Source organism: Charadrius vociferus, unplaced genomic scaffold, assembly GCF_000708025.1.
Source record: "Charadrius vociferus isolate BGI_N301 unplaced genomic scaffold, ASM70802v2 scaffold273, whole genome shotgun sequence".
Lineage (NCBI taxonomy): Eukaryota > Metazoa > Chordata > Aves > Charadriiformes > Charadriidae > Charadrius > Charadrius vociferus.
This window is the reverse complement of record NW_009647750.1, coordinates 1,122,319-1,135,920: the sequence shown is the minus strand read 5'-3', so window position 1 is coordinate 1,135,920 and position 13,602 is coordinate 1,122,319. Positions and strand designations below refer to the sequence as shown.

The window sequence follows — 13,602 nt, the reverse complement described above, 5'->3', positions numbered from 1 at the left end:
TTCAAATCCTTCCAGTGTATCAATGCTGTGATATCAGCTCTTTCCAGAAGATACCACAATCTTGACAGGGTATTCACCCATATATTCTCTTCCCTAACATGACTTGGGTCCTTCTAAACACTGAGTTGAACACTTCCTTCGTTAAGAAGACAGCAGCTGATGAGGATGAGGGTCTTACACCCCCCCTCAGAGGTTATCACTGCTTGCACTTACAGCTCACGTAAGTCTCATTTTGGTGCAGGACGAGAACTGACATCAACACCAACTGTTTCTTTGAATTTTGTGTTGTCAATACTGCAACATGCAGCACAAACAAACTCAATAAACCAGTACTTTAAGCAGCTCAAGCAATCTACAGTCTTAGACAAAATAAGTTAATCTACAGCTATTTATGCCCCTCAGCTGTTCTTTTGCAGACACCCAATTCCTGCTCATATAGCTCCCAAGGAGGTGCCTCTTGCTCCTGCAGCCATTTTCCCAGACGGACCCACCCGCTGACCAAAGCCACTCTGCAGGTCATCCAATAGTCCTGTTAATAGTTCCTAGGGCAAATGGCTTCTCATTTTCCAAGAGTATTTTCACGTGAATAGGGGTTCAAAGTTCTACGTCTCTCCTTTGTAGGCTGTGCATTATTACCCTCTGAAATCTCAGTCCACGTTGACACAGAGAGATAACAGCAAGAAGGTAGCAAACATCTGGATTCAAAGTTATGTTTGTAAGTCTGACGCTGTGGTGAGTATGGACCATGATAGGGTCAAGGTAAAATAAACAAACTATGCAAAGCCAATTCATTTCAGCAGGGCAGCTACCTCTTTGTTCTGCTGGGGACCTATTTACTCACAGTACGGACCACTTGTGAACTTCTTATTTAAAGTCAGCTACATTGTGCTGTCCTCTCGTCAGCAAAAAGATCGTCTTTGCAGTTTCTCTTTAAGAGGATCAGAACAAGAAATAGATAAGCAAAGGTTGCTAGAAAAATGATTATGTCTCCTTATCCAGCATTAAGAAATACTTTTTACATCTTTCCTGCCTGGAGTCATAGGCACAACAGTAAAACCAGTGAAGCAAACCCCACATCCATGTACTTACCAGTTCCAGACCTGTGAGAGCACGTGGGTGCAGCAGCAATGCTAGCATAACTGTGATGTTTCACTAGCTTCATTCACGTCCTAGCTGCACTTATGAATATTTGGAGACCCTCATCTTAGATTTAATAGGTTTTCTCAAAGACATGTCTTTTCAGGAAGGGAAGAAAATGCAGTCAGGTTGTCCTACAAGAACTAGGAAACACAAGGACCAAAACCTTCCCAGTTGAAAGCCTATTCCCAACACACACAAGAGCTTGCAGGCAAAGTAAGATTTATCTAGCCTGGTATAGGTTAAATATACATTAAACACAATAACTACTTAGAAAAGGCAGGATGTACAGATCGATCCCTTACAAAGGAAGCCAGCTCCCGTCAGTCACCACTTCAGACAAGCTCTTCTATGTTTTACCTGTGATCCACGTTGGGGAGATACTCCATCAGCAGGTTACTCCTGGGCAGGCAGCATCCTCCCAGCCGTGCTGCTCACCGTGTGGGGCTGACCCACACCAACCATGCACCTAGTAACCATCTCAGAGTGTATCCAAGGGCTATAGGTACCATAGCATTCCCTATGCACACAAAGGGAATGAACCCAGTCCCATACCCCCTTGCTTCATGCCTTCGTTCTGCTCAAGGCAAAGGGCCTTTGACTCATTTTGGTTAACGAGGCTCAGGAATAGTCCCGCCATGCTTTTCAATCAATGCCTTTTTTTTTAGGAAGCAAAATCACAAAACAGCAACTTCTGAAATCTGAGGAGAAGTGAAGTAGTGGGCCTTTGGGTAGCAGAGAGAAATTAATCTTCAGACCTTTCTTTAGTTTGAGAAGCTGTGCTATGATGAGAGGGGTCCCACAGCACCCAGACCTTGGAGTCTGAGAGCAGCACAAACAGTACCTCCCTTTAGAGATGGAGGAAGGAGCGGCTGGAGAATTACAAACCAGTAAGCCTGGCTTGCATGCCTGGTGAAGCTGTAGAAAAAAAATGATGAGGGTATTATGGATTTCTCAAGAGCTAAGTGTTTCAAAACTATCTACTTTTCTTTTCAGGCAGAGCAAATAGCCTAGCGGATAGGGAATTTTGCAAATAATTGGGTATTTTTTATTAAATATCTGCACATGCTTCCTACTATTTTTTTAATTAAAGGTTAGGACACTTGACTTGCCTTCAAACATCCTGCCTTCACATTCCTCTCCAGACTGGGTAAACAGGAAATCTTGTGTAATTGTCAATGTTCCTTATACCAGCTTGGCATTGACACAATGCCAAAGGGCATTTAACACCTTTGCTCTGAAGAACCCCCAGCAGCTTAATTACTGTTGGAATTATGACTAGGGAAAAAAAACAACAGCCCAGTGTTGAGCAAACGTTAGAATGAGCTGAACATTTTATTTCTCAACCAAGTTGTCTTTGTGCAGCTCTATGGACTCACCTCACTTCTAGTGCAAGGTAGGAGTGAAGCAGAGAGATGGCCCAAGAGCCTTTATTCTGTTTTACCAATTACCTGGTCAAGCAGTGCAGGAGCAAACTTCTTGCTAATGACCTAAAGTTATCATCTAGAATAAGTAAGTGTCTGAAAAGTACCTAACATGGGTTTTACAGTAGACTTCAGGTAACTGCATTGAAATAACGCACTTTGGAAAATCCTCTTCAATGGCCAAGTATATTCGATAGTGCTTGGTGAATAAAGCTCCCTTCTTGGCCCCCCAGATCTCAAATTTCTTTCTGGACTGTGGCCCAGTTTAACTGGAGGGGGCAAATATACCACCTAAGCTTCCCCGTGTCACATCCCCCGTCGAAACAGGTAGGACATTGTCCTAGGAAATGTGGTTTGACCTGCCCTCTGCCTGATCAGAGCTCAGAACCAGATGTCCTGCTTGTCAGCAGGCCAGAAGGCTAACACATAAGAGAGCTGGGCATCATGGATATTTTAAAAGGAGAAATCAGCCTAGCTTTGTTCTTTCAAAACTGCTATGAGGGACCCTGGGCCAGGAGAGGGATGCTGGTTCTGGAGAAAACAGCTAATTCTAGGGGCAATCTGCATATGGCCCCATAGAAACTGTGTTTAACACTTCTGCACGGCTAACCACAGTTTCTCTGCTCCTCCATGCAATGGTTATTGTGGGAGTTTATCCTCATGAGGCATCGAGTACTTACTCCCTGCTTATAGCATCTGAGGGCTAACTCAAAGCTTTGAACAGCAGTGGTGGAAAGGCCAAATACCTCAGAGAAGGACACTGAAACACCTGGTCTGGTAAATTATGAGTATTACTGACTTCTTTGTAACATCACAAAGCATCAGCATCAAGGATCTGAAAATGTATTATATGCTGTGTATCTGTCCAGACAGTAAAAAGAAAGCAAATTGAATGCAAAGGCTAGATTTCACTGGGTATCTACAGGTCTCAAGTGTTCTGAAATAATTAAAGGATCACAACGGTTTAGTGAATCCAGCATAGTGTTTGATTGTTATTTAAATAGCCTCTAAAAATACACCTAGGTATTGTGCTTTCTGCAGCCCCGTGGTGTAATCAGCTCCTGCTCGCCAGGAAATGAACTGAAGGTCGTGGAGCTGTAGGAGACAAGGACAGCCTTGTTGGGGCCCAGGTTTGCCCAAAGCCAGGGAACACTGAGAGACCCCCTCCACAGCACTCTCGAGTTTTACACAGGCTCATCTGCCAGCATTTTCCAAAGCACATTTCATTTACTTACATGCAAGATGCTATTTGTGCCCTGTCTGCAGACCGTGCAGTAGCAGCAACGGGAAGCGGTGAGCAACTTCATCGCTCCCATTGCTCACCCACCCAGTCTGGCCAGATTTTGGACAGGACCTGGCTCACTGCAAGAATGCTGAGGCCTTTGAGGAAACCCCAAATTCAAGAGCCAGCTTTGGTGTAGTCATTGGTGCGGGAGAAAACCTTGCGCAGCTGGGGCAAAGGGAGAAATGTCGGTAGGCCAGATTTGCCCTCCCAGAGAAGAAAGAGGAGGTGAGGGTAACGCAGTGAGAAACCTGAGCAGATACATACAGCGTTAGAGGTAAGGACAAGGACTTCGAACTCAAGACTGAGCAATAGGGACCACAAAGACGCAGAAGAAAGCCAACAAAAAGTGAGATTACTCCAAGTAGAGAGAGAAGCTCAGGGGAAAGAGAAGGGAAGAAAAAGAAAATCTAAAGGGAAAAGGGAAAAAGGAGGGAAATACTTGAAACAGGAGAGGAAGAGTGTTACAAGGGGAATAAGAATGTGAAGCCATGCTTGCAATAAGAAGATATGTATAGCAAAGGTAAGTCCATGTGTATGGGTGCAAATATAACCCCTGACAGGACTACTCTATGGAGCATCCAGTTTTGGTATGACAGACCATCTTGGTAGCTCACGCCCTGTTTGTACCCTGACTGTGTGTGCTCACTCAGCATTTTCATGGTAATATCTGAATGCAGGGGGAAAAAATCCACAAGCATATTTTAGATATGGTTGCATAATTTATTTTCAGCAGCATAAATGGTGTCCTAAAGACAAGACAGAAGAATTCATGACAAGGCAAATGGAAACAGGCTAGCAAGGATGTAAAAATGCAGTCCAGATACTACAAATAGGTCTGATCACCAAGAAGAGACCTCAGGAGGAGTCCCACAGAAGGGGAGCAGTCCAGTTCAAGTCATCACCCTTAAAATGTTGATTAAAATCTGCCGTATCATTGCTGGTACATCACTGTAACATGAAAAGACAAACTGGCAGTCAGATTCCGCTCCAGGAACCACACAGACTTGAAAATCCAGAGCTGGTCATCAAAAAGTTCAACAAAACTAAGCTCAAGCCTGAAGAGGTTTATGGGAAGTCACAAAAGCTATCCAGGTGTAACACAGATTAACTTTACCTTTCTAACCTATCGCATCAAGCCACAGGCCACAGAAGAAGGAATATCTTCAATTCCAAACAAGCACGCGCTTAAATGTGGGTTTAGAAATCCTCACGCAGATCAATTCTGTAGTTCATTGGACTTCTGGTCAGAGTTACTACAAGATGCAAGCATTTCTTCTTTGTTATTCAGCATCAGTGTTCAAGCAGCATAGAAATGCTGTGGGATCCCTTTCACACCCAGGCCTGTTATCTGTTTAAAAAAATAAAAGAAAGGAAACAGATAAATCTCCCAGAGAGTACAATGAAAATATTCAAATGTCGTACAACGAAAACATTCAAATGTCGTACAACAAATATCATAGCAGCCTACCCCTACATGGAGGGTCCCCTGCCTCAAGAGGAGCCCAAAAAGAGTCATTACATGGAGTTCTTTAGAAATCTTTAAGATCTTTAAGATTATCAAGCACCACTTAATAATTTTGCTAATTTACACATTATCTGTGGCCCTTACATGTGGTCCTTACCTCCATATTAACCAAACAAGTCATAGTAACTTTTAATGTGCATTGCCCATGCAAGACAAATGTAAGTTTGGAAAATACCATTTCCCTTCTAGAACTGGAGAACCGAGGAACAGAGATAAAAAAGGCAAGGCTCATTTAATTCTCCTGTGGGGTCCTAAACTCCACAGCTTGACAAATCTATCCATTCTCAGCCATGAGAAATCTGCTCCCAGCACTGCTTTCAACTGGAAGGTCCCACATCCCAGGCTAGATCTCCATCCCTTCTGGAACATGTCTTCATCCTATTGCCAAACTGATAATACAGTTTGGGGTTTTTTTTTTGTTTTGGTCTTTTTTTCATTTCCCCTCATTTACAACCCTTGCCTTTCATGCTGTGGTCAACTTTCAGGGAATGATGACAATTGCTGATTAAGAGCTGCATTTTATTCTCCTGATGTACTTTTTGCTAATGGACTGGAAGAGACTTTTGCTAATGGACGAAGAGAGAAAAAAGTTTCAGATTCAAGAGCCCTGGGCAAAATTGTGGATTATTAGTTTCTCAAAATGTAGCAACCACTTTTAACAGACTAAAAAAATCCCAAAAGTTTTTTGGATTGGGATGCAAAATTCTGCCCTGGTAAATTTAAGCATTTCATTTTTAAAGGAGCAATCTGTGCTGTAAATATTTAGATTTCCTGGCACAATCAAAAATTGAGAATTAAGGGAGTGAAATTTCCCAAACTGATGAAAATATGGTAAAAGCTAGGAGCAAGACCCAATTCCTTACAATGTATTACAGAACATGCTGTACAGGGCAGATCCAGATCCACTGGCTGCTTTAAGATCCCGGCTGGATACTGACGTCAGCTAAACAACATATCAACACCTTTACTAGCAATTTCTCCAAATCTTCCTTCCAAATGCATGAGCAGCTGTGCAAAAGCAGCTATGCCTGGCTGAGGACAAGCAACACATCTGGACCAGCACATCAGGTGAGCGGGATGTGCGCAGGCAGCCCGGGGCACCTCACCCTCAGAGCGCGAGGCTTAGCAGGGCTGATGTACAGAAAGAAAGAAAAACTGCTCACCTTGAAAATCTCTCCCGCTTGAGGTTCCTTGGCTAAGGTGGTCTCATCCAGTCCATCATATGCAGAAGTCACATACATTTCTGAGTAGTCTTTTCCACCAAAGCAGCAAGAGGTGATCCTCGAAGTAGGCAGCCTCACAGTTTGGATTCTTTTTCCTGGGAAAAATGTGCAATTGTTTCCTAATGTCCACTTTCTAGGAAGCATGTAAATATGAATGTATTATTAGTGCCCATGGCACAGATGCAGCATTGACTCAGAAGGCACCTCCCCTTCAGACAGAGGCCATGTCCTAAAGGACCGTTTGCGGAGAAATCAAATTCATTCATCTGCCTCATCTCTAACTATTTTTCAGCCTCCCCCCTATATCTGTGAGGCTTCGTTTCTTTTTCTCAAAATGAAACAATAAAGTATTTGAAGCCAGGAAGGGCAGAGACACCTGGCCTGGGATGGCTGTTATTCCCTAAGTGTTTCCCAGTTAAACATTTCAACGCTGAGAATTTTTTCTTTTTTTTAATTGTAGATTTATAATGTTTCTCACAATAGATACGCAGTGATTTTATTATTATTATTCAAGAGGCATTATTGAGAAGTGGGTGTGCTGTACCAGCAGACCCCGGGAGCAGAGTACCTGACGTTGTGAGGCAACACGGGGAGCAGCGCTCTCCACATCATCGGGGCTTGGACCAGTGATGCTCATGGCAAGAAACGGGCAATGAACAACACCTTCTTATCTCACCTTCAAACCATTCCTCCTGGCTGCCTTTCCTCTCGTGTTCATGGCATGTAGGTGACACTCAATAGGCAGAGGCGGAGGCCTTACCTGTCTCTGGGTCTATACGAATGACTCTCCCGCCATCAATACAGGCCACCCAGAGCTTCCCTTCTGCATCGATGCACATCCCATCGGGCATTTGCTCCTCCTTTTCTAGATGGTACAAAAGTCTGGGGCAGGCTGCAGGGAGAGTTACGAAGCCAGTGTTAGGTGGGCTGGTAACCAGTTCTGTATCAGATCCCAGTCTAACATCTTCCACGCTCTTGGGAATAGGTAAGTTCATTTTCTGTGACAAAGACGTGCTGCAAAATTTATATCACATATGCATTTAGCAGATGTGTTAAAAGCCTAACTTAGCCTGGCAGAAACAAGGCCCCAGTAAAGCCATTGCAGTTTGGGACTGTACTGAATTAAAGCTCTTATTATTTGACCAAGGAAGAGAACAAAATGCCTCTGTCCCTCTTGTTAACCCACTAGCTGACCGCCATACCACAACTGCCGCAAGCACAGTAACTTTTCCTGGACTTTCATTGCTCATGGCAGCCTGGACGTCTTTTTATGAGCAATACATCACGTAAGCAGTGACTTGAATTTAAGTGTTGGTAATAAGCAATCTTTCATGGGTAAAGGTCAAGAACTTCACTTATTTCAATGGCCAATCAAGCTACCAGTTTTGATTAAGCCTGGACACCAACCACTAGCGCTCTAGGCTGCAGCGCGGACAGGTCGGTGGGCATATGCACCGACCTCGGAGCGGTGCCCATGGGCAGCAATCTGCCTGCTCTGACCCACCACCTTATGGCCACTACACCACCCAAAAATAGCCAGGCACCAGCATAAAGCCAAGGCCAGGAAACTCAAGCTCATTATGGTTTTGCATTTGAGGGAGAAAAAATAGCATTAAATCTTCTCTAGAAATCTTACCTCCTAAAATCTGTAGAAATAGATTTTCTCAGCAAAATGAAATCTGAGTAACTATAATTATTTGCATGATTTTCACCCATGATTACACAAAGTCCACACTGATTATAGTACAAAGGCAGTTCAGACATTCAAATTCCCATGAAGCCTAAGAGGTTGATACAGCACAAAAACATTGCACAAAATTTTGAAATGAGGTTACAGCCATTTCGTTTGCACTTAAAGTTCCTTTTTGCAGATATTATAATAAAAAAAAGAGTTTGTCTAGAAAATTAATTTAAGTGAAATTTGTCAAACATCTGAAGGCATCTTTAATTTCAGAATTGGGAAACTTCAGTCACAATGATAACTTGATTCTTAAAATACATCACTGTGATACACATGCATGCACATTCTGTATCGGTATTTATGGAGCCAGTACAATCAAAGCATTCCAGTAGATGGCACTCAAGAATAAATAGCATCCTGTAAGGTAATTCTCACTCTGCGGTACAAATGGCTTCTTCCCTGCAGCTCCCTGAATGGGTGTAAATATAAGCCACGTATCCAGCTGAAAGTAGTCAAAAGTTTGTTCACCAAATACACCTGGTTTGTAACTAAACTTGAGAAAAACCAGTCACTCTGCTGACAAGCTGTAACCAGAAGATATGAGATCTGTCAAATAAATCACTGCATATTACACACCCAGTCTTGCTGCAGAAAGAGTAATAGCACTACTTGTCACCGAATTTAGAAAAGCACGTGTACCTATCTTTCCAGTGTGCACATCGTAGCTGAAGGCATGCACAGCGTATGCCAGGCTGTCGATGTGAAAGAAGGTCCTGTGGTCCAGGGACCAATCCAGACCGTTGGAGATGTCCACCTGGTCTAACTGTTTTATTACTGAATGGTCGGGGAAAAGGGTATAGAGAGCGCCTTGCCGCCTCGCTCGCACCCCCGGTGCCGTCTCTTCAGCCATCGTACCTGAAATGGAAATGGAAGCACTAGTTAGAAAGTGGAAGCGTGTTCCTCATGCTTGATCAAAACCCTCCCCTAAGTGTTACCAAGAAATCCTAGGGAGAAAGGGACTAACCGGGTCCCATCAAATTGAGGAGGAGGAAAAGGAGCAGGTCACCTCCCGTGGAGATGATCCTGGCCAACGAAAGGGTGAGTTTCTGCTTTGCCATGAGGTTTGAGTCATAGACACCAAAGACCCAAAGGAGCACCACAACATACCAGGGGCTGAGGTTTTGCTCACAGCAAAAGCCAAGATGCTTGCCTGCATCATGCGCTCTTTTTGTTCTTGCTCTTTGTAGACTACTTCCATTATTTAAATGGGCCTAAAAATACAGGTGCTGTAAGTCACAGTTATCTCAGAAGCAAGTGGAGAATATCACAGAAGTGAGATTTTTTCTTAATGAATTTATGCCTCAGTGTTACGCTCATTATTTAGTTTCTGATTCTCTCTGCTCCAGAAGGGAGAGAGCTCTGCAGCGATGGGACGGGAAGCACTCAATGGGGGGCATTTACACCTTCTTTTGACTGTGACAAAGTGTCTTTGTTGGCCTCCCCCTTTGTTGACCTCATGAGCTTGTTTTATAACACTTGGCCAAAACCTCTGTTGAAAGCATTGGCCCACCGCGCACAGCTAGGAAGAGATGTGCAAAGCAGGTTCTTCTCTCTTATTCTTGCCCCTAACCCTGGTGCCATGTCAGCCCTCAAGCGCAACCATGAGCCAAACGAATTTCCTGATTTTTGGCAAATTTGAAATAAGAAGAAAAGTCTGGCTGGCAAAACAAGTACAGAGCCATTTTCACACCCATCAGTCACGCTCCAGTTCCAGGGTGGATTGCTGTGCTTGGCTCATCATTTATATGGGAGGAGAAAAAGGGGGATCCTGGCTGCATTGCAACCAGTGGCAAAAGCCACTGTTCCCTTCAGGAGGCCAGGTATATCTCTCCCCACATCCCTGTACCCCATGGGCTGACTGGAGAGGCTGTACATGAAGGGTGCAAGCCACAGCTCATCTTCTGCTCCAGGAGCTGCATCCGTCTCTACACCTCCAGAAACCCTCCCACCTGCGTGAGCCCTTCACCAGCTTTTCACCTCCCGTGTAGGCAGATGTTTGAAAACACCATCCACCAAGAAGGGGAGCCTTTCTGCCAGACAGCCCTTGTCCACAGCCTCTGTCCTCATTTAGGTCAGAGGATGCGGGGTCCCTTGTCCTTCTTCACCAGGCGGTACGCAAGTGGGGCGTTCACAAGACAGCCCAGCTCATGCTCATGACAGGGTTTTTTGCAGGGAACTCAACAGAGGAATCGAGAACATGGAATAAGATACACTATATAAAATACACTGTAATTAGTTCCTCTTTGCACTGGGGGAATTTTCTGCCAGGAACTTACCAGCGAAAAACCTCCCCTTTGGATCCACTTTCCCATCATTGAACCTGTTGTGGGGTTTATCCTGCTCGAGCTCGAGGATGGTGGTGACCACCTGAGTGTCCCAGTCCAGAAAGGCAAACCTGGTCCCCAGGGCGATGACGTAGCCCCCGCACTGCCGCAATGCTACCGAGCCGACGCGGGCATCTGTGGGCGAGAGGGAGCAGGAGATGGCAGGCAGCTCTGGGGCCATCAGTCAGCCCTACCTCTCCCCACCTCACTGAGGGCATCTGGACTTGATTTGGACATCCCTGTCCTGGGACAGGCTGAGCTGATGCTAATATCCTTCTCCCCTGGGATCGTTAGCACATCTCACCGGCTCTGTGTTCTCCGGATCTTTCTACCTTCTGGGCAGACACAGCCATTAGGACTGTACCTTTTCCTCTGCGGGTCCCAAATGAAACATGCCTGCCCATTGGGGCTTAGCGAGAGCAACATGCACATGGCCCTCCACACCTGAGCACGGCCTCCTCTGCTGGCCTGGCTCAGGCCACACTGTGCTCAGCAACAAGTAGTGGGAGGAGGGGGTGTGTGGCTCCATGGAAAGTAAGGGAGACCACCATGCTGCAGGACTCCTACTGGGAGGGTTGGGCAGGGGTAGATGGAGAAGACTCCCAGGATGGAGTGGTGAGTTCAGACTCTTACCCACGGACACGCTCTGCACCTCATTGGTGAGCGGGCTCCAGCGGCAAACTTTCTGTGAATTAATGTCTACATAGACAAGTGCGCTCTCCCTTTCTTCCCAGACAGGGCACTCTCCCATCCTGTTCTTCTCCTTCACAACAGATTCGATTTTGATGGAGGAGGACATGGTCTGAGGGGAAGAGAGTTGATAACGGATTTAATGAAAAGCTCTCATTGTGTGGATTTTTCATGCCTACAATGCTTAACAGCAGTTTGTAAATGGCAAAGCCCTCCAAATCCCACATGACAGAGTAATTTAGGAGGTTCTTGTGATATTTCCATGGCCTCATGGCTAGAAATGAGCTCGAGGCGCCAAGGCTTCTCCTTGGCAAACCCTTCCTAGACAAGAGAGTTTAAACCAGAGCTGCTGCCGAGGCACCTGCCTCCAGGCATGGGAGTGCTGGGGACGAGGTCCTGAGCCAGGACCAAGCTGTTGGCTGGGGATCAGTGATCCCAAGGGTCCCACAGACCATGGGGAGGCACCAGAGGACAGCAACACCAATGGGTCAGAAGTCTTTTTGTGGAAAAACAAGGCTCTGCCTTATTTATGCAGATGCATTGACTTGCTCTATAGGAAGACACGTACACACCCATACCAAGTGGTGTTTGCCACCGAGGCCACCACAGCCCAAGTGCCTGTTCCCACACGGAGTCAACGTGAATATGCAAACTCTGGGGAAGGTTCCTGCCTTTGAAATCCTGCTGCTTTGTTTTTCCTCCAAGCGTTTCATCTTCGTTGGCCCCCTCACCACCCCAGCCAGGGCTCCAACCCCTGCCACAGACTCCAAATTTCACCAGGCTGCCGGGTGTAATTACCCTAGTTGCTGCTTCGGGGGCAAAGCCTGCTCCTGCTTTGGGGGGGTTGTTGATGCCCCAGCTGCTCCGTCCTCCCATCCCCATTGCAGAGGGGTGCCAGCGGGGACACCGGCCGCTCAGCCACCACCCCGGCCCAGGGTGCCCAATGCCACACGTTTGTGTTCAGAGCCCACTTCGATGCCCTCCAAAACAGGCAGCCAGGCCCCTGGGCCTGCCCTGCCCCTGCTGCCGTGGGGGATGTGAGCAACAGCCTCTGCCATTCAGCCCTTACCAAAGACAGGGGCCAACTCACTGCCGCCTCTGTCACCGCTCATGGAGATGACGGAAGGACGGAGGACGCTGCTGCGCCCGCTGGCCTCAGCACATTTTTTCCAACAGATCAGAGATATTTCTTGGGAGGCAGCCAGTTCCCTGACATAACACTATTCCTACCGGATTACTGTCTTCAAGCGGGCATTGTTTCCTAGTAGGTGAGCTGGTGATAAGGTTTACAGATAATTAATTAGCACTAATGCACTTCGAAGTATGTGGGAAGAGCCAGTAATCACCATGAGTGGAAACACCAGGGCTGGGGACCCAGGATCTTCCCTGCTGCCCGGCCCCAGGCGTGCATGGCAAGGAGTCACGCAGCCACCGTGAGGTCCAAACAGCCCCTTTATCAAATATATCCTTCTCCTTTCCAGGAAAAATGGCCGCAAGAGGCTGAGCAGCGAGCTGCTCTATGCAGGCAAATGGCATCAGTCTGAAGTGTAAATGAGGCTCCGCAGCAAGATGCCATTTGTAAAACCTCCTAAAACCTGCTAAGCCGTGTTGGAGCTGGAGGAATGGGTTTTTCTTGGGTTAAAGTTTTGTGTCACGTGGCTGCTGCATTTAGGACCCAAGGCTTGAAGACACAACACTGACTTCATGGTATCATGGTCCAGAAAACACAGAACTGCTCTCGCCGCCGTGGGAAGTCAGGCTTTGCGGCAGCACCACATCCACACGGCTCCCACAGAGGCAGAAAGTCTCTGGATCTGCAGCAGCCGGTGTGTATCTGTCTGCCTGGTTGTTTCATTGACCCAGCCGAGTCCTTTTCAACCTTTCTCTTCCCACCAGCTCCTTTTTCATTTACTGCCCCTTCTCCAGTTTCTGCAGCAACGAAACGGGGACCTGGCAGGCAAGCCAAGGTGGAATAGTGATTCACAGACCCGTCCCGCACGCACACGAGGAGTACGCAATCATGCCGTTGACAACTGTTTCACAACGTGCAGGCAGGGGAGAAACCACCTGCCTGCTTACCCCTCTCGTGCCCCCGCTGCGATGCTGCGGAGACCTGCCCCATCCCACGGAGCTTCAGCACGCGTCCGCCTTCCCCGGCTGCACGTCCAGCCTCAGCGTCTCTCCCCTCCACCAAAGAAATAGCTCCTGTGTGTTCCCTCCAGCTGTGGGGTTGGTTTGTTTTTTTGGGCTTTT

The 13,602-nt window shown here is 46.6% G+C and overlaps 1 protein-coding gene across 1 annotated transcript; it reads right to left on the bottom strand.

The window, feature by feature from the left end:
* Positions 1-4,735: 4,735 nt before the first annotated feature.
* On the bottom strand, positions 4,736-11,458 carry LOC104283875 (regucalcin-like). Its single transcript, XM_009882110.1, has 6 exons — positions 11,293-11,458; positions 10,612-10,794; positions 8,975-9,190; positions 7,355-7,486; positions 6,535-6,689; positions 4,736-5,194 (listed from the first exon to the last, which is right to left on the bottom strand). The coding sequence occupies exons 1-6, from the start codon at positions 11,456-11,458 to the stop codon at positions 5,144-5,146; spliced, it is 903 nt and encodes a 300-aa protein (XP_009880412.1). The 3' UTR covers positions 4,736-5,143.
* Positions 11,459-13,602: the final 2,144 nt, after the last annotated feature.